Here is a 25,655-nt window from a genome sequence, read left to right on the forward strand (position 1 = left end):
CAGTTGTGGGAAATTATTTAATAACATGGTGAGATTCAAAAAGTTAAAGCATAACTGTTAAAACAAATCTCAAAACAAAATAAGTATCCTTACATCAAACTCAGTTCTCAAGCAGCATTTTTCTTACCTGGCCTAGCTATATTTTCAGTGGGGTGTGTACAGTGAAATGGACATTTAACAATACATTAATCGTTCCAAGCCTATCTCTAGGCTTTTTTGCTGCTGCTGGTATTTTTTTTGTCCCCTTTTCTCCCTGAACTCGGTGCTATTAGCATGCATTTCTAGCATGTGAAGGCTGTGATGACCTAGGCATGGTGGGCTCTTGCAGTTTGGTTTCACATTTGAGCTTTTCCTTGAAGGAACTGTACTGTCCTCATTTAAAAAGGTGTTAGAGAAAAAGTGTGTTACAATTAAGAGCCTCTTACTGGCATTTTCTGTGATTTATCAACTATCACTAAACAAAGGGAAAGATGCATTTTAGGGGTAGTATTTGTCTTGCCAATTCTTTCCTCAAGCTGTAGTGCTGTAGGGATTTTTAGCCTTCTATAAACAAATGTTGGAATAATATACCAAGGGTCATGGTGAATTCTCTTATCGCTGCCAATTTTAAATCAGATTGTGCGCTTTTTAAAAGATACTGTAGGGATTATTTTGGGGAAGTTCTATGACTTGTGTTACACAGATTAGAGATCAATGATCTTGTCTTGGAATCTATATAGTTCTTTGTTGTTTGAACACCTTTTTTTTGCCCCCTTTTCCTTTCATTCGAAATCCCATGAAGTGCAAAGCCTGTCTTCCACCTTTCAAAGCTTTTGGAGTAGGCCAGGGGATGACATGCAGTGTGATGTGGGGAACCTCTTAAAACCGCCGTGCTTCTGTGGAAGTGCCTGTGGTAGAGTATTCCACTTAGGTGTTATGTAAAATGAGTTCCCTGCAGCTGGATTGGTGGCAGACTTGTGGTCTGCACTGTTATACTTGAGTTAAATATTTATTTTGCCAGTCTTGTGTAGCTGTAGCCTACAATCCAAAAGCAAAAATCAGTTGAATGCAGTGACCATTTTTTCATTTAATAAAATGACACTAAGGAGCTGGGTTAGCCCATTCCAGCAACCAGTTTATAAACAGCTGTCTATTACTAGGAGCTATAGCATAAGGAAGGAGCAAGCCTGTTCTACCAAATTCTCTCTCCCTCTTCCCCCCCCCCCCGCCCCCCAAAAAACCCCAACAACACACAACTGTCATGTAACATTTCTGTTCCCCAGCCTCTTTTTCATGTGGTATGAAAGTGAGTGATAGATTGTTCCAGCCACCAGGGCTGAAAATGTATTGCATTGTCTATAGGCAAGGAGATGGGAATAGCTAATACTGTGGTTTTAAAATTTAGGCTGCTAGGAAGGAGATTGAAGTCCACTACCTCCACGGTAGCATTCTCTGAAATGCTTCTAGGAACAGAATTGAAGGGTCTCACTGTGTGGATGAGATGATGGTGTAGGGAGAAGGGGGTTAGATTTATTGGGAACAGGAGAGTCTTTTGGGAAAGGAGGAGCACATGGTTCAGACAGAGACATCCCTTAGAGGATCTTATCTATTAATGGGAATTCTGTATATCCTGGTGAGGAGAGAAATTGATAAAGTACAGATAGGAACTAAAGAGAAAGTCAAATGAGTCTTACATCACGTAATGGCAGACCGCTAAACTGTGACAAATTTTATAAGTGCTTGCATACAAATGAATCTGAGTGCCTGGTATTAAGAGGATATTGATATAATAGGCATCTTTGACTTGGTGGAATGATAATCAATTGGACATGGCAGTACTATAGTACAAAATATATAGGAATGACTAGGTCATGCTGCTGGGGAGTAGCATATGTGAAAGTCAAATATAGTAATCTTAAAGGAATTAAACTACCATAGAATCTCTCTGGATAGAAATTCCATGCTTGAATAAAAATATAGCAATAGGGATATACTACTGACCAAGATGGTGAAATGCTCCAGACAATTAGAGAGGCTATTAAAAGAAAAGTCAGTAATAATGGGGGATTTCAACTATCCCCATAGTGACTGTGTGTCACCTTAGGATGGGATGCAGAGAAAGTTTCTAGATACTGTACCATTAAGGAGAGAGGCAATTCTTGATTAATCCTAAGTGGAGCACAGGATCTGGTTTGAGAGGTAACTAGCTCTAGGTTTTGGCAAGGGGAGAGAGCAATATCTTAAGCTGCAAAGTTTTTTTTAATTATGTACCCACTCGTTCCATACATAGTCTTTGCATTCCTGTTATGTGTACTGTGCAGATGCTTTTAACATTACCTGAAAGGGCAAATGTAACTGCATATAAATTTGATCATCTGCTACTTTATTTTTCAACTTTGATTGCAGCCTGCACATTTCTATTGGATTGGTCAATTTGATCAGGTTCACATTTAATCAAAATCTGATGCTGATGGGGGTTGGGTCTATTGACTTAAAGATGCTCTGTCCATCTGCTCAGTTTACCTCAGATGTAAGCATTTTTCCATTTTGTTTATTGGCCCTGTTGAAATTTGCCATCAGCAGCAGCTTCAGCTGCTTAGGTCTTCAACACCTGTTTGCCTTTCCTTGCTTTCTTATGCTCCTCCTTTGCCTTTCTCAATAGTTTGTTGGCCTTAATATGTAGGAGTTGTACTTCTTTCCTTGATGGGATGCTGCATCTCCTCGCTTATCCAATTCTTGTTCTGCCTCTGCTGCTATCAACCTGTGAATGCTGCAGCTTAAATCACATTATCTCTGAGCACTGCCCATTTTTTTTTCCAGTCCAGTCTCTCACCTCTGCTTCTCGCAGTGCCTCAAATCTGTTCCTTAGTTAAAGTTAGAATTTCTCACATTGTTTTGATTTTTAATTTTATACTTTTTTCTTTACCACTTTGAAATTAAAGTTAAGATCAGCTTTAAACAATTTAGCAATGCAACTATTATGGTCACTGCTTACATCTCCTGCTCTATATGCCCTTACATCTTGAACAGATTATTTGAATCTCAAGGTAATGCAGATGTGGTCGATCATCTGTTTTTGTGTTGCCATCTGGTGAATTACATTTGTGTGTGTCTGAGGGAATATGGCACTTGCAAGAGCTAGGTCAGATACTTAGCACAGTTCAGTAAGCGTCTTGCCATTTTGGTTGATTGTTCCCAATGCAGGCTTTTCCCCAGTTGCTCTTTCCATTGCTTGGTTGTCATGTTCTACTTTAGCATTAAAGTCACCCATCACAAGGAGTAAGTCATGTTCAGGTATTTTGTTGGTCACATTTTGGAGGCAATTACAGTACATAACTCCTCTTTATCCTCATCACCATGTTCCTTTGTCAGATTTATTTTTTTCTGCATATGAGCAAGTGGTTCCTTCAGAAATGCAATTATTTCAGTAAACAAGGCAACCCAGGGTATTCAGTTCTTTTGGGGAAAAAATATGATTGTCTTTTTGAATAGCATGCATGCAGTTACCAGTCAAAATTTCCACTGGCTGGGCTGGGAAGCATTGGTTGGCCTTTAGGAGTAAATGCACTAACCCTTTAGCTGTGCAGCTTCTAGTAATGGTAGTAAGACTCTCTGGCCTGAAGCTTGCACAAACCACAGTGAGAATGTATCTGAGTACTTTTGGGGGCTATTTATCAGCTCATCAGAAAAAATATAACCTTGGTCCTTGCTTTGAAGTAGGCTAGCTTGCCCACACGATTCCATACTGAGATCTTCAATCTAACTTAAAAAGTCAAACACTGCACATCAACTATTTATCTTCCTGGGGAGAGAAATCACAATAGATTACTATATCAGGACAAACCTGTATTGCAGATTTTTAATGCTGAGAAACACTGTAGCCTTATTTTAGGCTTCCACATTGTACTTCTAGACTGATGGCACTTTACAAACAATTCACAATCGCTAAGTTTGTGAGCTGGAGTGGTTCTGTCTTAATGTCTACACTTCACTAGGCTAGGATAGCCCCACGATTAAACTTATTTCATTCCTTGCATAGGGCACAAATGGTTTGGAATGTTCCACCCATCACGTGATAGCAGTGGCTGAATAGCTGTCAGTTATAAAAACATGTCAACAGTTACATTATTCCCACACAGCTGTTTCCCTAACTTGTCCCACTGCACAATGAACAAAAATCTTTGGGTGGGGGAGAGATGAGAAATGACCTTGTACTTTAAATGGGTATTTTATTACCTTCCTTCAGCACTCATAATTGTGCAATGTTCTCATTTCTCCTAGGTGGATAATGAAATCTGACTAATGTAGGCTAGCTAAAGGAGTAGTTTTGTAATAGTCTTATTTACTGTCCAGCTATGTTATCAAATTGGATAGTAACACTTGTTTTTGTCCCTTCAGGAACACTTTTCCTTCATTTTCTAATACAGAAACCCAGTTTTCTTCTGTTTGTAGACAAGTCTTCCCAGGGTACCATCACCAGGATCATCAAATAGTTCCGCTCAGAGTTGCTGGTACTGCACACCACAAGGGGGGGTTCTGGTTACAGAGGCTTGTTGTTTAAAATCTCAGCAGAATGATTTTTTGAAAATATGCAGTATCTGGAGAACATTTCATAACATGACCATTTAAATCCAGATTCTGAGCAAATTACATTCAGCATTCATGGTTACACATTAAAAAAATTCAACATAATCTCATTCTGGCCTCCTAGCCTAAACCACACCATACATCACAGAAGATGAAAACTGGTACAGAACAGTGGTCAGAACTTTGCAAGTTTAAGTGAATATTAAATCATGTACTAAAGCTGACTCCTTGTCCATACAAACATGTATAGAAAAGAGGTAATATTTTGTTGGCAATTAGAATATAGTACATAAGAGGTCAAATTTATCCTTAGTTTAACTCCTTTAACATCAGTAGTTACATAAAGGATTGCATTGTCCCCATGCCATAATGAATTTTCATAGGCAGCGTGCATACATTGGTTAGTCTTTCTTGACTTGTTCTATCATTTAACAGCCTCCCCATGTCAGCCTTGCCACATGATCTGTTTTCTGTTTGCTAGGTTTTATGAACCCTAAAAGTTCCAGTTCTGAAACAGCTCTAATAAAACGAGCGCTGGAGGTTCTGGTAAAGGAAATTAACAAGTACATATGTCATGATTAAAATAATTGAATGAAGTCACCACTTAAATTTCTCTCTAGCATGGGAGGGATTTATTGGTGCATAGTAAGCACTGTTTCAAGAAGGTGTGTGCACAGATTGAAATTCATTTAAATCAAGGCACCATGACCTCTGACCTACAGGATAAAGTATCCCTTGCTCTAACCCAGGCCTCAGGGGATCATGAGGTTACTACATGGGGGGTTGTGAGCTGTCAGCCTCCTAGCTGTTTGGGTTGGATGTGGTGGTGACTGAGGAGAGAGGGCTACAAAATATTAATTTTGTAAACTTAATATTTATTCTGTTTGTACATTCCTGGACGACAAAACTGAAGAATGAGGGGCAGAACCCCACCCACCTGACAAACCCATCCTCTGGTTACAGAAACAATGCCCCAGCTTTTGACTTCAATTCAGGCATTAATTATTTTTATTTGCATAATAAGTGAGGTGATGCCTTTGATGTGCTTGTTTGTGCCATTCATCTCTCCTCAACACTTAAATATACTTGATTTTAAATGGTAGAGGATTTAACTTCCTTAGAAATATTAAATGCAAGTTGACATTTTTGAAGGAAATCTACAATATGCTACAGAATAATGAAATATGGGCATATATTATACTAACAACATTCTGTGGCACTTGGGACCTCACCTCGCCCAACCCTAAAAGAATGAAGGTTTTGGCAAAAAGTGCCATATGACAAATGGTCAACCGTCCTTTTGTATTTTTTTATTATAAGATTGCTTGAAAAGTATTTAGCCCTCTTTCAGTCAGTTCTCAGTGCGTGAGGAAGCTGCATTAGTAAAAGCTTTGTTCATACACAAGAAAAAGGCCACTGGCTTGTACATATGTGAACATTAAAAAATAAATTCAAGCGAGAAATAACAAAGGATACTGGATAATTTCATCCACCTGGTCTGTGGCCACTGAATCTGGGTCTGTTCCTTCAACCGCTGTTACCACAGTTGAAAAGGCCTAAAGAGAAAAGCAGGTAAGATACATAACCCCTCCAACCACACACATCTCAGAGACAGTACTTGCATTACACAAGCTTTTCTGTGAACACGAGCATCAGCAAATGTTAAAAGGCTAAAGAGGAAAAAGGTAGCTCTGTAAAGCATAAAATTTGGTTTACTCAACATAAACAAGGTACAAGCAGCAACAGGGATTTTCACTGTTGGGATAGCAGTGCTGGTAATAAATGATTCCCAGCACTGGGAGGGGAGGTTGAGTGGGATGGTGATTTGTGGGCCTTACACGTACTTGCAGGGACAGGAGTCAGTGTGGCATGAGAAGACTTCGACTTTCAGAAGTGATGGCATTGAAGAGAAAAAAACAAAATGAAGAAAAGCATGCAAAAAAAAAAAAAATCAGCAAAATCTAGAGACTATACACATATATAATCAATATTTTCATCTTCACATACCTCTAACCAGTCAACAAGATTTATTAATCTGCCGCACTCCAAATGAAGTTTATACACTATGCATATGTCAGGAGCAGTATTAGAAATGCATCCGACGTCGCTTTTCAAAGTTTGATTCTGATAAAAAAAAAATAGAGAAAATGAAGGCAGTAGTTTTCACCGCATATTTTATCTTTAAAGATCTCTAGAGTTGAAAGCAAATATGATCAACCCCAGATGACTCAGGAAGTTAGTACTGTGTGTATTTTTTCATATTTATTGTTTGTGCCTCTAGAAGTACGGTGATGAGTGAAAAAAACAAAAAACAAAAAAACCCCAACACATCCACTGGCGATATAAGAAATTAAATGATGTATCATCTGGTTTGCAAAAAGAAGTTACTCACCTTGTGCAGTAACAATGGTTCTTCGAAATGTGTCCCTATAGGTGCTCCACTTTAGGTGTGCTTGTGTCCCTGCGTTGCTGACTGGAGAACTTCAGTAGCAGTGTTCCTTAGGCCCGCACATGCGCAGTCTCTCCTCGCGCCCAACCACGAGGCTAGGCAGTGCACATGGGCTAACCTCCCTCAATTCCTTCTCTAACGCAGAGTAATAGAAAAGAACTCCGAAGTAGAGGGGAGGAGGGTTGGGTTGTTGAGCACACATCAGGACACACATCTCAAAGAACCATCATTACTGCACAAGGTGAATAACTTTTTTTTCTTCTTTGAGAAGCATCCCTATAGGTGCTCCACTGTAGGTGACTCCTGAGCAGTATCCCTATTGGAGGGCTGGGACTTTGGAGTTGGGTCAGTTACAGATGACGATACTGTGGTGCCGAAGATGGCATTGGAGGCAGACTCCCCAGTGATTGCATAACGTTCTGAGAAGGTGTGGACTGATGCCCATATCACTGCTTTACAGATCTCTGATAGGGACATTCTTGAAGAAGGCGATGGATGAGATCGACCTTGTGGAGTGCGTGCGAATACTGTATGGAAGGATCATATTGCAAACTTGATTACATTGTCTAATGTAGTTCGAGATCCATTGCGAGAGTCTCTGGGCTGATATTGCTAACAGTCTTGGACCTTTCTGCAATAGAGAGGAAGAGCTTAGGAGAGTTCTTGAAAATCTTCGTCCTATCCAGGTAAAAGGCAAGGGCTCTCCTGGCATCTAATGTGTGTAATATAGCCTCTCTGTTGTCTCGGTAGAAAGTCTGAAGGTGAATCAATTGATTCATGTGCAATGGAGAGGTTAACTTAGGGATGAATTTTGGATGTGGCCTGAGCATAAGCTTGTCCCGAAAGAATACTGTGTGGGGGATGTGCTATCAGAGCTGCGATTTCTCCTATCCAGGGTGATTGCTTACACACCTCAATGAAAATGGCCTTTCTGATAGCAAACAGGTGGCCATGGGTTTGAAGGGAGACCTAGTCAGTCCTTTCAATACCAGGTTTGGGTATCATGTGGGGATAGGAAGTCGGGGCTGTGGGAAAAGGTTTACTATATCCCTGAGGAATCTTGTAGTGGTTGGGTGTGATAGCACTGAGTATCCCTCTACTTGTTGGGGGAAGGCTGCTATAGCCACTATGTGGACTCCAAGAGCTAAGAGATAACCCCAATCTTTTTAGGGTCAGTACATATTCTAGGATCTTTGGAATAGCTGCAGGTGTTGGGGAGATTTGTTGGGAAGAACACCAAAACTGGAATCTGGACCATTTTCACAGGTAAGTATGGCGTGTTGAGGACTGTCTATTGTGTAGTAATACCTCTTGTACCTCCTCCAAGCAGGAGTTCTCTAGGTGTTGGAGCCATGAAGGATCTGCGCCTTGAGGCAAAGAATCCCTAGGTTGGGATGTAGAGTGCGTCCTTTGTTTGGCAAGAGGAGGTATGGCGTGCACTGGAGAGAGATCGGCGGGCACACTGTGAGTTATGACAGGTAAGGGCACCAGGTCTGTCTTGGCCACGTAGGAGCAATCAAGTATGACGTGTGCTCTCTCTCTCTCTCTCTCTTTCTTTTATTTTTATAACAGGACTTTTGACAATAGGGGAAAAGGAGGAAAGGCATAGAGAAGGTTAGGAGGAGAGCATTGCCCATGGAGTGTTGTCCTATCCCTGTTCTGGAGCAGTAGCATAGGTAAGTGGCGAACTGTTCTGTGGTCGGTGTGCCCCACCGCCTGAATAGGTTGTGAAACCAGCTGTACTTATCTCCCACTCATGGTTGTGTGGGAATCTGCGACAGACTGTCCGCTATCGAGTTGTGTGCGCCCAGGAGGTAAGCTGCTAACAGTGTGACGCCATGGGAAATATACCAATTCCATAGTCTCATTGCTTCTGCACAGTGGGAGGGCAACCTGGTTCCCCCTTGTCGACTTATGTAGTATATACATGCCATGTGGTCTGTTAAGAGTCTCGTTTGTGATCCCTTGATCAGTGGGAGGAAATGGGCGCAAGCATTCCTGACCGCCCTTAGCTCTAGGAGGTTGATGTGAAGGAATATCTCTGTGGATGACCACCTGCCTTGTATTGTGAGGTCGTTTAGATGCACGCACCACCCTATGAGCGATGCATCAATGGTGAGAAGAAACAACGGGGAGGGAAGTGGGGGCGCGATGGGGTTGTGAAAAGGGAATCCCCCTGCAAATAATGGCTGGGTCTTTCCACCAGTCTAAGGAGATTTTGATCCTGGTGGGTAGTGACAGTTTGTCTAGTCTCTGTTTGGTCTGTAAATTGAGCTGAAGCACATCTGGAGGCATTACATGTGAAGCCTGGCATGTAGTATCATCGCTGTGCCTTCTGCCATATGCCCCAAGAGTTGGAGGCAGTGTCTGGCTGATATTTGTGGGCTCTTTTGAACGGTCTCTATGAGTGTGGCCAAGAAGAGGAAGCTGCATTGAGAGAGGAGTGCTCTGGCCTGTAACTAGTTGAGGTCGGCGTCTATGAATTCCAGAAGTTGAACAGGAACGAGGGTTGATTTCTAGGTGTTGATCTGTAGGCCCAGTTCTGTGAAAAAGTCTATTGCAGATTTAGTGAGTCAGCGAGCCCCTTGGAGGGACTGAGCTTTGTGGAGGCAATCGTCCAGGTAGGGGTAAATCACAATCCCTTGGGAACGTAAGTGCACGGCCACTACTGAGAGAACCTTGGAGAATACTCTCACAGTAGATGATAGCCCGAAGGGCAGTACTCTGTACTGGTAGTGATCTTGTCCTAGGTTAAATCTAAGGAACTGTCTGTGAGATGGTAGGATTGAGATATGGAAGTAGGTGTCCTGAAGATAGATGGCTGAAAAACAGTTTCCCTGCTCCAATGCTGGAATAATTGTTGCTAGAGTGACCATCTTGAATTTTTGAGCTCTGACAAACTTGTTGAGTACTCTGAGGTCTAATATGTGTCTCCAACCTCCTTTCCTCTTGGGTATTGGGAAATAACGAGAGTAAAACCCTTTGCCTCATAAATGTTAGGGTACTGGTTCTATGGCTCCTAACTGGAGGAGATGATGATCTCTCTCTTGTTGTAGTAAATTCTTCCAAGAAGGGTCCCTGAAGAGGGACAGGGAAGGGGGTTGTGGAGGGAGTTGGGAGGTAAAATGGAGTACCCATTATGAACAATCTCCAAGACCCATTGGTCCGATGTTATGCATTCTCAGATGCTGCGGAACATTATCAGATGGTGGCCAAATGGGTGGAAAGCAGTGGTCAGCTGTAGTGGTTGGGGCGAGTGGTCTATCGTCACATTGACCAACATGTCAACATTGGTGCTTGGAAGTGGATGACTGGGATGTGAAAGACTGTGGGACGGACGATTTATGCCCAATGAACTTAATTTTCTTTCTCTGAGGCTTGTAGTAGCGTTGAGTTGGGTATTGGAAAGTACATGGTTTGTACTGGGGCTGCGGACTAAATTTTCTCTTGTCCTGGTGTGTAGATGCCCATGCCCAGCGAGCAGAGAGTAGCCCTAGACTCTTTTAGGGTGTGAAGAGAGGAATCCATCTCTGCAAAGAGCTCGGTGCCTTCAAAGGGAAGATCTTCGACAGTTGACTGGACCTCATTAGGGAAGCTCAACAGATGTAGTCATGGCACACGCCACACAATCACCACCATGGAGATGGACCTGGGGCTGTGTTGGCTGCATCAAGAGCAGATTGTAGTGTTGTCTTGGCCACTAACTGTCCCTCCTGAATGATGGCTATGAATTGGTCGCAGTGCATGTCAAGCAGCTGATCAATAAAACTGTTGAGTTTCTAATAGTTCACATAGTTGTATTTCACAGTTAGGGCTTGGTAATTGGCAATTCGAAAGGCAGAAGAGTAGGCTTTCCTTCCAAAGAGGTCCAAATGCTTCCAATCCTCAATGTAGGGACTGGGCCTCATTTGGCGTTGATGACCACGAGAACTGACAGCGTCCACCACTGTGGAGTTGGGTGGAGGGTGGGAGAAGGAGAATTTCATCTCCCTTGCTGGGACATATTTTTTTCCGGCCCGCTTGCATGTAGGCGCCACAGATGCTGGGGTCTGCCATATGGTTTTTCTGGGATCCAGAAGAGCCTCATTAATAGGGAGGGCTATTTTTGAGGATAAGGAGGAGTGGAGTATGTCAAGGAACTTGTGATGGGTGTTCTTGATTTCTTCTAATGATATCTGCAGAGTGTCTGCCACTCTCTTTGCTAGGTCCTGGAAAAGGCAGAAGTCATCAGCCAGGAATGGTGTGGGATGCATGATGGTCTCATATGGGAAGGAGGATATGGTCCTCAGGGTCACCTCTTCCTCAATGCCGCCCTCCTGTTCCTCCACGTTCTTTTCTGGAGGTTCTGAGGCTCTTGACGCCGTAGCCGAGGGGGAGCATCTCGGGTAGGACTAGATGCTTGAGAGGCATGGGCCACTGGCCTGGTGGAGGCATAGAGCCCCGTGATGGTGCCAACGGTTGACTGCACCAAGGTGGCAGTGGTGGGGCCATCTGAGGGTATGCTTGGGGCGCCCTGTTGGTATTGGGCACCATAGGGAGCCTGAGAGGAGTACTGTGATATAGCCGCCTCGGTTCACTGTCTGAGTTGGCGCTAGAGAGCAGGGGCATGTGGCAGGGAAGACTCTCGTACCACAAGAAGACTGGTGTGGAGGTCCCAGTTAATGAGACAAGGAGACTCCAGTACGTTGGAAATGCAGAGGTCTCGAGTGTTGGAATTCCAGTGGTACCGACTGCCTTGGTGTCACTGGCAGTACCAGAGGAATGGAGATCTTGCCCACACTGACCACTCCAGTGCTGAATGGGGCATTGATGACAGTGCTGATGGAGTAGCATGTACTGGCAGCATCTTCTTAGTGGAGTGCTGACTCCTGTCCTTGTCCTTTGGTGCTGTTAACTCGGTGCCTGTGCCTATTGGGTTCTTAGGTGTGTCAATGGTATCTGCCATTGCAGATCTTTGTGAGCCATGGATACTGGACTGAGATTGTCTCAGTGCAGATGGTACAGAGGATACTGAGCGTACTGGAGATTGTTTATGGTTGGCTTGGAGCTCACTATGAGGACTTCCCGCTCTGTTTTTTGATGACTTATGAGAGGGGTCAGTGGCTGATTTCTTCGACCCACAGTCCTTGCAAGTTGAGGGATGTGGGAAAGAATCACGTCTGCCAGGGGACTCTTGGTGAGGGTCCGGGGAGGGTTGGAGGGCTGCCTCCATGAAGATGATCTTCTGGTCTCAACTCCCTGTCCTTGCAAGACCTGGGCCTGAGTTGCTGGCAGAGACCAAACTTCTGTGGAATGTGGCCTTCCCCGAGGTAGCGTATGCACCAGGAGTGCTTGTCTGCTATAGGGATAGCCTCTTTGAACGAGAGGCACTTCTGGAAGTCCGGTAAACCAAGGATTATCCTGTTGGGGGAAGGGTCCCCAACAAAAAAAAAAGGGGGGGGGGAAGAAGCCCCCCCCCTTTTTTAGGAAGAAAATAGAAAAGAAGAAAACTACAACTACGACTGGGGAGACTAGCTATAGAAATGTAAGTGAAGGTAATGGTAGTAATGGACGGCCAATAGCTCTGTCTCTAGCTGCAGCAGTTGAGAAGGAACTGAGGGGGGTTAGCCCACGCACGCTGGCTAGCCTTGTGGCAGGGCACAAGGATAGACAGTGCGTGTGTGGGCGTAATGGACACTGCTATAAAAGTTCTCTGATCAGCAGCTCAGGGACGCAAGCACACCTACAGTGGAGCACCCACAGCAGGTATTTTATTAAGATTATTACCCTTCTCTCTTGCTTGTTCTATTTTGTACACCAGAGTAAGGAATATTTAATTCTATAGATCAGGTAAGAAATTGATTAACACTTCATCTCTGTCCTCATTATCAAATAAATAGATGTCAAAGTGCTTTTTGCCCTCAGGGAGGGAAGGAATATAAGCATAAATCTGTCTGCATACATTAACAAGTTTACTTGTTTTTCTTATAGTTTTATCTTCAATGTGTATAAACCATCACCTCTCTCTGGTTTGAAAACCAGTACTTGCAAAGCTGAAGTCTGATTTTCAGAAACCATTCCACATGTCAGGAAATCCAAACCGACAACACTTTAGTTAGTTGACTGTGAAGTTAAAAAAGGACCTTATCTAAGAAAAAAAATCTTCTATGCTATTGTTGCAATCCATAGCACTGTGACATCAGCTCATACATTTATTGATCGTACTTTATCCACATTAACAGGTCAGGAGCTCCCGCTGTGAACAACACTGTTGATTCTGCTGCTATCAGCTGCTAATAACGGGGCTAAAACCCATACTTCAACATTTGGTTGCATAATAGGTCAGTTAGAAAATAAGTTTAAAAAATGCCGAACAAGGACACCACCATAAGAAAAGGTTTTTCAATACAGAGGAAAAGATCAGGCAAGGAATTACTTTCATTTCCTGTTTATTACATTTCTAAATTTGCCTTTTACAACTGATTCTTCCAGTTTGTGTTCAGCAATGCCAGTGCCTATGGGAAGTTCCCTTATAGAGTTTTCAGAAATTCAGTCTAACAGATTTTCAGATTCAATTACACTATGCAAAAGACAGAAATTGAACGGATTAGGTATTATGTCAATTTACCTGACAGTTCAGTACAGATGGTTTCAGTCTAAATAGTGTGACTATTAACTAATGCAGCTGATGTCTAGTTTGATAAATTGTACTGTATCATTGGTGAGCCAGTCAGCAATTCATGAAAATAATGTAATTCATTCCCTATGCTACCATTTTACCAACCAGTAAGACCACTTTGATTTGGTTTGAAATCAAACAGCTGTGTAAAACAGGGCAAGGCCCAACTTCTATAGTGCGGGCATTTGGACTGAACATAGGAAAAAAGGAACTAATCAGGAAGAATACTATTGATTAGCAATGCATGGTCTATGCCCGAGTTTGGAGAATGACAGCTTGCTTATGATCTTATGGCCAGGTCTTTATAGCATGCCCTGAGGGAGCTGCAGCAGTGCTCATGGAAACCTCAGCTTCCTGAGGTAACAGCAGATAATCTGTCTCTGGCAGGAAATAACTACATACTAAGACTGATAAGCAGGAAGTTGTTCTAGAATGCAATCATTAATGAAAAGGAGGACCTTAAACACCAACATTACATTTAATTGGCAACTAGTGCTGCTTCCAAGTAAGGAGCATAAACAGATACTCAGGAACAAGTTAAAAACCTGGCTGTGCTCTTTTTTGAGGGGAGCAGATGGAGGAAAAATAAGTTTTTCAGGATCTCTATTTATTCCCTTTATCAAGGGCCTTGTGTCAAAGTATCCCTCCCTCCAAAAAAGGAGAGCTAGATGCAGCTTATGGAATTTTTTGGTTTTTGCTGCTCCAAACATCTTGGTGGGATGGGAATTATTACTCAAGTTCTGTGTGAAACTCACCCTCCCTGCAAGATCAAACATGATGCCTCCATGATTCTCTAAGCCCCAGGGATATTTTGGGCTCATATTACCCATATCACACTGACACAAGGCCAAGCAGTTCCTGGGTTTCCAAGCAATCCATCAGGGCAGAAAAGACAGTTAACTTTTTGAAACTGTTGTTCTTCAAGATGTATTGCTCATGTCCATTCCATTGTAGGTGTGCGTGCTTGCCCCATACACCGATGCTGGAAGCTTTTCCCCCCTCAGTGGTATCCGTATGGGACTGGCTCTGGCGCCCTCTGGAGTGAGGCGCGTATGCTCCTGCTGAGCCTTGGCATGGTCCTGTGGAACCAGGTGAGAGGGCCCAACCATCGCCTCATCATGCGAAGAAGACGAGGAGGCAGGTACAGGCGGGTCAACCAACTCCACCACTTCTGCCATGGGGGCCTCAGCCAAGGCTGGCTGAACCTGGGGAGCCCACTCTGACTCCACATCCGAGTCAGGGGGCGGGTGGGAGACTGTCGCCAACCATTTGTCAGATGCCCCTGAGGCCGACCTATGCACCTGCAATGGTTGGGGAAATCCCCAGGGATTCCAGAGTTGCCAGGGGGCAGGCCACTGGCCCTGAAGCCACGTTGCCACTTGTGGCCCAGTGGGGAATTCCGGTGCCCCCGATGGGTGGCCCTGGCCAGTGAGCAGGATTTCCTCCTCGCTGTCGGAGCCTGAGGAGGGGGATACATGCCTGGGGGACCAGGACGGTGCCGAGGCTGCCTGTCTACCTCGATCCCATCGGCTCTGGCCCCAGACTGCCGCTGAGGATCTGTATGAGGGCGATGGCACTCGGTGCTGCAATCCCGGTGATGGCATTCGGTAGATAGGTGACGGTACCCTGGTGATGGACGCCTTATGCTTCGCGAGCGATGCCGTTCCATTGAGCAGGAGCAGGAATGGGAGCGGGTAGACAGATGTGTCAGAGACCATTGATGCGCTTGCAGTGAACTGTTCCGGCGTTCCAGCAATGAGGCTTTGGGGACAGGCGTCTCGACCCTCCGAAGCGGTGCCATGAGCTGGGAGAGTGGCTCGGGCGCTCCCGGCACCAGGGCTCTGGGGACTGGTGCCGCGGCTCTGGGGACTGGTGCCGCGGCTCTGCGCCAGCCCACTGGTGATCGCCGCCTCGAGCCCGAGGAACGCTGCTTGGTTTCCAAGGAACGACGCCGGGAACTCCGGCAGGCAAGCCAACTCGTGTCCGTGGGCTGGTGGTGCTGCTCAGGCGAGCGCTGACGGGACTGATAGGGACCATTGGAAAGGTCCCAAGGCAGGTGTATCCCTCAAATGAGGCACCTCCGAGGTGGTGTGGACGGCACCGTGAGGTGCCATGTGCCTCTGATGCTCCCCGGGGTGGCAGGTGGGTCTTGGAGTGGGCTTGACCACTCAATGGGAGTCGGAGCCCGACCTCTGTCTAGAGGGGAAGAGCTGCCCCTCGCGTGCCTTTGCTCTCCTCCCCTTTATGGGACGTAGGAGAACGTCCCCTTCTGGCCTCTCTTTGCTTTTTAGCTGGTACTGAGGATGGGCATTGGTGCTGGTCTGAGGCTGGTGCCGGCGGAATGCTCTGGACCAAGGCTGCAATGCTAGGAGCGGAGTCCGACCTGGTCGGCTCTGAGGCCGGTGTAAGGGCCGACTCCATAAGGAGTGCTCGGAGATGAATGTCCTGCTCCTTTTTGGTCCGCGATCTGAAGCTCTTGCTTGTGAGACACTCGTCTCATGCTTGTGTGATTCTTGTTGCTAACGTGGATTTCCCCTAAGCAATTCAAACAGCTTCTATGGGGATCACTGACTGGCATGGGTTTCTTGCAACAGTCACAAGGTTTGAAGCCTGGGGACTGGGGCATGCCCCGTCCCTAGGCTAAGTCCCATTCAGGACTAAGTCTACACTAGTAGGGTTGCCAACTTTGGTTGGACGTATTCCTGGAGGTTTCATCAGATGACAATCTTTAATTAAAGATTAATCTTTAATTCCTGGATACTCCAGGACAATCCTGGAAGGTTGGCAACCCTAACACTAAGGGAACTATAAAACTAACAAATTTCTAACAACTATATACAGAAAGTTCACAACTAGTTGAGAGGAGCAAGCTTGCTGAGGCAAGAAGACATTTCAGCACCGTCACTGGCAGTAAGAAGGAACTGAGGGTTGGGGGGAGCAGGCTTCACCCCTTATACCGGTGCATACGTGTGCCACTTCACAGGGCACCAGAGCCGGTCCCCTACAGATACCACTGAGGGAAAAACTTCTGGCACCAGTGCATGTGGCAGGCACACACACCTACAATGGAATGGACATGAGCAAGCACCTGAAGAAGAATTACAATTCTTTTGTACACATTTCTGTCAGGCTAAATACCAATCCAGTTCACATTTTGCTGAGGTAAAAGCTGGGTTAGAGTCCCATGAGAAATGGCATCATATCTTTAATCACTTGCTGGTACCTTACAGTGGCAGATTCTTTCCTGCCTGCACCTTTTTGGTAGGAATAGCTCTGGATAGCTAGATCTTTATCAGAGAACTTTTGCTCTAGTTGTAGCCCATGAAAGTACAAACTCTGCAGAATTTATAGACACTGTTGGGGAAATTATATCTTCAATTCAAACAGATTAAAATAGTAGTAATACACTGCCACAGCCAGTACTCCTACTAGACACTGAGTTAGATACCCAACAAGCATAAGAAATGCATCAAAAATGCAAAGAACAAATGTGTAAAGATAGAGATCTAGGTCTTTTACATTTCTGTAAATTTAATTAAGAGAATATTCATTAAGCACATTAGAAACTGGATTTAGCTGGCTCTCCTAATCTAAGTCTTTTGTGTTTTTATAACCAGATAAAATTGTAAAGGATGAGATAAATAAGCACACAGACAAACAAACCCAACACAGACTGGATCACAGAATTCAAACACTTATCCAGTTTGGTTTGGGTTTGACTCAGGCAGCAAGCATGCAAACATCCATGAATGGCAATAATCTCATTTTTCCACATAATGGCCACATTTTTAAAGGGAAAAAACTGGGACACGGGGATGGTTTGGATGGGCATCAGGGAACTGTGCATGAGAGTGGGAAAGAGAAAAGAATGCCCACTCCTGCCTCTCTCCCACCCACCCCTTCTCCTTCCCTGCCACCCTGTGACTTTGACTATGTGCAGGGGGGCTGGTTTCGTTCAAGAGCTCATGGGGAGGTGGTGTGCGGATCTCTGAAGGTCTGGAACAAGAAGGGGCAGGGCATCACTATGTTATAAGTATGAAAAGGAGGGAGTCTTTTAGATACTTTTGTATACAGCCAGTCTGTCCTTAATTTCAGCAGCTCAGCTGACCAGCAGGCAGCCAATCTACATGAGTTTACAAAGACACAGGACAAAACACTATTTTTGTAAAATGAACAGGGCCTATAGGACCAGGTTTGGTAACTGGAGGACTCTCTTTTCAGGGACACGGTCACCCAGTCAAAGTGGAAGGTGAGAAAGTCTTTCTGCTTATCTCTGTAGAGAAGGCAGTTAAAAATGAGGCTCTGGAAACTGCCTTCCCATCCAAAACTCTTAATGAAGCAGCATCAGCTTTTTCCTGAATCAGGCAGATTCTCTGGCTCTCAGCCAGTTCCCCAGCTGCTTCATAAAGAGCCACTTGCTTGTTCCTTGTGACAGACTCTACTGTGTGCCAAATGTTATGAAATAGCAACATTAAAATACACACATTAACCTCACACAGACCATGCACGAATTATACACAGAACTATGAACAAGTCACACAGTTGTTGTCCATTTCTTACTTTCAGGTAGCAATAGGGGTTGTTCAGAGCTGTGTGAAGAGCAATCCGTGGGGCAGCATTCAAGTGTTCACGGAGGGTGTTAGCTGTGTTGAAATACACCACTTCGTTCAGGGTCTGCATCTCTGCAGGAGCAAGGTAACTTCTAAAAGAACAACATGGGATGTATGAAAAAGACAGCTCTTCAACTGAAAGGATGCTATGAAACCCCACTGAAAGCTAAGCCTTCACAGAGATAGCAAGAATGTGCATTTCACAACAGGCCTGGGCAGAAAACCTCTGAAAAATAAGATACCCCCAATACCTAGAAACAACTTCGAATAAAATGAGAATTTTAGGAATCATCAACCCAGCTTCCCACTTCAAACATTTCTTAATTAGAATCCTACCTACATCCGGGGCAAATTCACCCAGCAATGCAGGCAATACCCAGAATGCTGACACCAGTCATCTGCCTTGCTCATTACTCCTACACCACCCATCCAATCTTTAAATCCCTTCACTGGCTTGCTCTCACCTTTGTTTTCAAATTCAAGCTTCTTGTCTTGGCCTACGTAGCTCTGCACAATCTAGCTCCTGCCAATTTCTCTGCCCTAGTCCCTATTTGCTCCACACTTTTGATCCTTCCCTCTACTAAAGATGCACAACTAACAGCTGCCTTCATAGCCTTCTCCAACGCTTGTCTCCACACTTTCTTCCTTGTGGATGCTTACACTTGGAACTGCCTCCACGAGCCCATCTGCCATGCCTTGCATTAGCCAAAATAGAAATGGGTATCACAACCCTAGCCTATACAATGCAGAAAAGAAATAATGGATAGACCAATACTGATTATGGTGTGGGCCATTTTGACCTTGTCTTGTCAACTGCCATATTTTTCTTCATCTTCTGCAGCAGCAGGAATGAGTTGCGCAATTTATGTTTCAGACTCCTTACCGCATTCTATGGAAAAGAGGCATTTTCAGAGCCCTCATCCAGACACAGATGGCTGCAAGGACACCCAACAGCAACATTTCACGGAAATAAAAAGAGTGGAGAGGACATGTCTCATATTGCAGGACTACAGCTGTGACTTTGATAGCAGTTTCTCCCAAGTCTGAACTGTTTGGTAAACTGTTGTTCTGTGTGTACGTGCCTGCATGTATATATTTTTCTATGGTATCTTATGATACTGTATCAACTATTAAAGGGCCCAAAGAACAGGAAAGCTCACCTTACCAGGCTGTCTATAAAGTCAACAACTTCGAACCGGAGCATTTCAAACTTAGTTAGTTTCTTAGATCTTTTTGATTCTTTCAACTCCAGCAAAGTCTATAAAAGACAGAAAATGCACAGCCCAGTCATTTTGGATGGCAAACCCATTTATCTAGAGTGATGCTGACAGGATTATTGCATTTTAGAAATCAAGACATGAAAAATGATTGCCATGACTCTCCTAGGTAACACATACTAATCTAAACGGAAATAAAGTTAGACTGACAATACTGTGTTCCCTGTTTGTATGCTATCTTACAAAAGGTATACAAGTATCTGGTTGCTTAAGAAGGGAAATAAATGTTTTCATTGTGAGAGTCTGTTTTACTAAGACAGAGCTAACACTAATCCTGACATTAGTGTCCTGAGGCTAAAACAAGAAAATTTCAGATTGCTTTTTCTCCATTTCTAAAATTAACATACATTATGGTGTTATAAAAGGAAAGGGAGAGTTGTCTCTTGGTTGGAGCCAGGGACGGAGACACAGGGAATTTGGATTCTCGCCCCAGCTCTGCTTCTGATTTGCTATGCGACTTTGAACAAGTCACTTAGCCTTCCAGGGCCTCGGTTTCCACATTCACAAAATGGGGATAATAATATGAACCTATCTCACAGGGAGGATGTGCAGATTAAAAGTCTGTAAAGTTCTCAGATGCATTATGCAAGGTGCTATCAAAATGCTAACTGGCATTATTATATGAATTTGTTAGATGCAATGAAGTCTGACTCAACATGTGCAGTTAAAAATATAAATGAAAGCACCTTTAGTGCTGAAATAGGTATTGATGTACCACTTGCTGTCAATTTAGCTACAACAAAATAACAGTGTAGAGAGATGTTGAACTAAAACATTCATACACATTGCACTTCATACACACCTTGTTTTCATAGGCTGCTACCAGGCCTGAAAAACCAACTTGCCTAGGGCAACTAGAAATTTTAGTCAGAGTAAGGCTGGAGAGCTTCTGGCTCCTTCCTTGCAGTGCTGCTTGCCCTTTTATCGGGGGGGAAGAGGGGCAGAGCCAATCAGATGCTACCATTCTTTTTTTTAAGACTGGGGTGGAAGGAAATGACAGTAGCATCTGCAAGGAAGCTCTACAAAGAGGTAGAGGGTTAGGATCAGAATTGATTGATAGGTAGGGGAAGGGGAAGGAGGTGGAGTAGAAAAGTGTATAAAAGTGATTTATTCTTTGTGTGGGAAAATCTACTCACCGGAGGACTGTCAACACATGCCAATGTAAGTTAAATATGCATGGGACTGCGGTGCTGCAGGCTTTTTTATCAAGGCCAGTATGCTTAGTCAGACAGGCAGGAGTCATGGAAATCCTTCAAGCCGGTGGCTTCTTATCTGACATTTAGGTTGGGCAGGATGTTAAATTTTCAAGCCACTCACAGAACATGATTTGCTCATAGCTACGGTGTGTAGGGCAGATCTAATCAGGAATAATTAACAGCTTGAAAAAAATAAATCTTGAAACTAGTTTGTAGAAAGTAAAACTGGCCTGACCTTCTGAAGGTGATAGAGGTCTGTCTTCTTCTGGAGTTCCTTTTGTGATGACACAGACATATCTTGTACCTCATTGGTTTCTGCTACTGGAACAAAACCAGTGTTCAACACATGGCATAAACTTTTTCTAATCTCTAGAGAAACTCGGTGACCCAGGCGAAATTGAGACAGGGTCAATGGTACTCTTTCATGTTAGATGAGGACCGAAGTCCAGTTAGCTATTAAATTTTTCCCCGGGCAAACAAAGGTCAACAACACTTCACTGTGTAATTTATATAGTGAACAGTTATTCAAAAACAGAAAATTCAGCCCTGTGCAGAGGGCCAGCACAAGGCCCATGCACCACTTACATTTCACTTAAAACTTCTGGACCATATCCTCAACAGGTATAAATTGGCAAAGCTCCACTGATCTCAATGAAGCAGCCATTTAATGAGCTTTTAAAACTCCTCACATTGTAAATTTACATTTTTCCCATGCAAAATTTTTAAAGAGAAAATAGATTCTCATCTGCCATTCCCAAACTCCGTAACCTGGATTTACTGAAGTAAGAGCAAAGTGAAAAATAGAACATACTGAAGCATTTGACTGACCAGTTTTATCTTAATTTTAACCTATGCCTCAATTTTGCTTTCAGAACCCTGTAGTTTGTATATCAATAATTGCATCAATAATTAACAACTTTGCTTTAAAAAAAATCCTGATTCTCTGGGTGGTGGGCTAAGTTTCAATTCTGATTAATTTTAAAACAAACAATTCCTATCACAGTAACAACTAATAATATTCAAAGCAACAGACTGTTAGGTTACTTGCATTGCTTATGGGGTTGTCACCTGTAGGTCACAGGTTTAAGTCTGGCTCAGGTCAGTGGTGAAGTATGATAGCTGTTTGGTGGATTACATGAAATGAGTTGGTAGTTGAAGTCCAATTTTAGTGGACAGGTGTCAACATCTTAAAATCCATCATCACAGTTTTCTGTCAGCATCAACAAAGGCCAAGGATTCAATAAGCATGGAGACTATACTGCCCCCTCACCCTAGAAGTCGTTTGTCAAAATCAGGGTGAGGTACATTAATGAGCACAGGGAAGATTGTAGATGTGCTGCCTATTTTCAGTGATGCCAAATCCTGCAACTTTATCATTACTCTTGTGATCTTGGAAGTCTTTCTTAAAACCTAATTTCCTGAAGACAACTGTTATGGGATAATGTCAGCTTTAATTTACAAATAAATAAGTAAGCTAGCCCTCACAGTTGCAGACAAAAGCCTGAAAACATGAAGAGTGTACTGAAGGCTCTGAAACTAAAGGCAAACAAAATAAACAAAAAGTCCAAATGTATTAATATTTTTTTTAAATCTCAATTTTTAAGCCACTCATGATTTTTGAATGCTTGAGATTGGCTATACTCTATGCTGTGGTTACAAAGAGGCTGTTATTATAGGACCTTTCACTTTTTCCCTTGGGCTGCACTGTTGAACTCTACAGGTTGCCACTGGCCATTACCACTGCAATCAGGCCACCCTGACCTGAACAATCCATCTCTTATTTGGATCTGACTGTGACTTAATTTGCACATTTTTATTAGTTGGCATGGTAATGAGCCCAAATGTATGTGTAAAGGAGTTTGCTACTATTAATTTTTCAAGTTATGACTTATTCATGAAATGTTTGAAAGCTGTAAAGCACTTGATGAAAAACCTCAAGAAAATATATGTATCAGATGTCATTTATCATCAACCTCCTTTGATCTGTCCAGTTCCTTGTCTCACACCACTCTTCCATTTTACAAATGATGGGCCCCGTCAGCTGTAATACAAATATCGACAATCCCTATTTTGCATGTCAATCATTTTTGAAAAGATGTACTCCATGTCAAAAACGCTTGCCATATTGATATTCTTATGTGGAGAAATTTTGGGGTTTGATCTCAAAATACCATGAGACATCAGCAGGGCCAGTGAATTTCATCAGAATGTAGATTCTCTGAGGCCATTTTATAGCAGATTATTGATGCCAAACAATTTGGCAGTAGGTTACATGCTCACCTTCCAGATTTTGAAATCGTGCCAGGAACTCCTCCAGTTTCTCTACCGTGTTGCTAAACTGTTTTCCAGAAGATATAAAAATCTCCGCACATTTTTGAAGTATGGCCACCAACTCATCCTTAGCCAACATCCTGAAAAACAGAATCAAATAGCTAATGATGTAATATAACCAGCAAACAAGAAAAGCATTTGCTGAAGTACTTAGAATAATGTTCAGTACTGTATTTTCTACTCATCTGAAAAAAGAAAAGAAAGAAAGAAATCCCCAAGTTCTGTAATTTAAAGCTGCCAGTTTTCTTGTAAAGTTGATTTCCTAAAGAATAAACTAAGGCTGTTTAGCTTTTATATCCAAAGCTCAGTATTTAAAAAGGGCTGAAGTATTGACTGAGCTAGAAGAAGATATCCTTCAATTTCCCCCTAGAATAGATGGTGAATAGTTTCTTCAGAGTACCCAGTCTATGACATCATCTAGAGCTGGAAGCACCTTCATATGCCTTCCCTCTAGGATCTGATTTAGAGGTGGGAACTTGGACTTAAAGCTTGACAGGGGTTCATGATTCATGCCAAACAAGGTGTGTGAATTATATAAACCAGAATAGCCTCACCTGGCATTTCAACATCACAAAACTCATTACATTCTGGGATCCAGAATGAACTTGAAACACAGTCAAAGTTAATGATTCAGGTATTTAATTAATATAAAACCATCACCGCTTTGTATTTATACAGCACTTATAATCTGTAGATCCCAGCATTTTATAAAGATGACTAAGGATTGCTTAGTCTCAATATTTTCATTCTAAAGATATCAAATCAAACATCAAATACAAATTAAATCTAAAAGTATCTATATAATAATATTCTAGGATAGTCTCCTGTCCATGTGTCACCCTGAAGCCTAGACTATCTGTTGAGTCAGTGTGAAAGAATGGAAACAGCTACAAGCATGGTTGAGAGCTCTTTTTGTTCAGAATATCACCAGGTTCACCATCTGTTACTGTTCAATTTTTAAATTCTCAGCCATTTTGATTTTACAAATTACATTTTTGCAACAGCAAGGCCTAATGATCTAAGTTATTAATACCTCCTTAGAGCTACGGCAGTGGCCATGGCTCTGGCAGCAGAGTTTGAGGTGCGTAGCCAGCTATGTTGCTATAGATATATGGGTACTGGGTTTGAGGGTTCACCTCCTCAAATGGTTCACCCCTCAAGTATGGCACTCTTATTTTAAATTAGTGTTTTCACCTCTTACCCAGCAAACCCCTTTGTTTGCAAGGTAAAAGGTCTTTGTAAATGGACCCTTTGTACATCCAAAACAATAAAAGTAATTTATTAGCCAAAAAGGAGTGCGAGGGGGCATAATGTAAACAGGTTGTGATGTAAACACATTTGTGAGTCAGCGTGTCACTCCCATCCAGTTCTTTCAATTAAGAAAAGTCAAAGAATTAGTCCTTGATTTAAAGCCCTATAAAAGGAAAATAAAAATATTTTAAGACAATTTGGCAGCAAGGAACCAATTAACCTTCCAAAATTACTTTTGTAGGGCCACTATCTCCTATCCAAAAAATAGTTTTTGCTAGTAGTAGTGGATTTCTTTTTCAGACAGCAGTGGCAGAAAAGTGATTAAGGCTCTGGTAGAACAGACCCCGTCCTTCATTAGCCACAGTTTTCAGGGACTGTGGAAAGGATCAATTTATCAAATTAAAAGTTGGTAAATGCCAATAGCAAATTAGAAAGTTTTAATTCCCACAATCTTAATGGCTTTTAGAATAACTTCCATTGCCTCAACTGGCCAATCACCTTTTAAGGTGATGGTCAGAAGAGAAATAATATTATTTAAGCACTTCTATGGCAAAACAGTGACTCCCAAATTAAGAAAATTAAAATGGATACATACCTGCAATCCTTGCACAACCATATATGCAAGATGCATTGGTATGTAGTGGTTAGAACTGGCCTATTTTAATAACATTAAAAAAATTGGAAAGTTGGTAACCAAGTCATGCTCTTTTCATATAAAATATCAGGAGCATGGTTGCTACCACAGGTGGTTAAAACCGTATCACCGTAACAAGCTGATTTATCTGTATAGAAAATTCAAGTAACTAATAATACACACAAATTAATAAAGTTTTACCATGTTAATCAATTAAAGTTGTACCAGGAAAAAAGACCTCTCCTTTGCAGGTGTCCAACAATTCAAAATCCTCAGAGGCCAAGTTGGAACAAGCACACAGCAAAATGCTGTTTGTCCTCTGCAGCAGCTTTAATGTCCTCACAATTAATCTGATGCAAGCCCAGCCCTTTGGGGCACCTGGTCTGCAGAATGCACAGTATCCAGCCAAGCTGACTGAAGACTCTCGATCTCCAGTACTTGATTCCCATATAGTAGAAATAGAGAAAATGGACTTTCAGGTAAAAACTCCAGACAGTGTAAACCCTAACACTGTAGTAACGGTGGTCTGGAGCTAACAACAGCAGTCCGCTGTAAGAACACCTGATGCTGCACTGGTGGCATCCTCGGAGCAGTATGATCTCACCCCCGGATGACACTATACCTGAATTCGGGGAAGACTAACTACCAAGATGAACAGTGGGACAGTACTAAGTTTATAACCT

The 25,655-nt window shown here is 42.9% G+C and overlaps 1 protein-coding gene across 1 annotated transcript in view; it reads right to left on the reverse strand.

Moving 5' to 3' along the window:
- Positions 1-4,921: 4,921 nt before the first annotated feature.
- Positions 4,922-25,655, reverse strand: part of ORC3 (origin recognition complex subunit 3) — a 56,213-nt gene continuing 35,479 nt past the window's right edge. The window contains exons 12-18 of the mRNA XM_026654278.2: positions 23,037-23,167; positions 20,992-21,074; positions 19,444-19,541; positions 18,234-18,375; positions 6,574-6,690; positions 6,043-6,122; positions 4,922-5,100 (exon numbers count right to left, since the gene is read on the reverse strand). Coding sequence (XP_026510063.1) covers positions 4,995-5,100; positions 6,043-6,122; positions 6,574-6,690; positions 18,234-18,375; positions 19,444-19,541; positions 20,992-21,074; positions 23,037-23,167 — 757 coding nt within the window. The 3' untranslated portion in view covers positions 4,922-4,994. The remainder of the gene's footprint in view (positions 5,101-6,042; positions 6,123-6,573; positions 6,691-18,233; positions 18,376-19,443; positions 19,542-20,991; positions 21,075-23,036; positions 23,168-25,655) is intronic.

Source organism: Terrapene carolina, unplaced genomic scaffold (genome assembly GCF_002925995.2).
Source record: "Terrapene carolina triunguis isolate 2854851 unplaced genomic scaffold, T_m_triunguis-2.0 Scaffold42, whole genome shotgun sequence".
NCBI lineage: Eukaryota > Metazoa > Chordata > Testudines > Emydidae > Terrapene > Terrapene triunguis.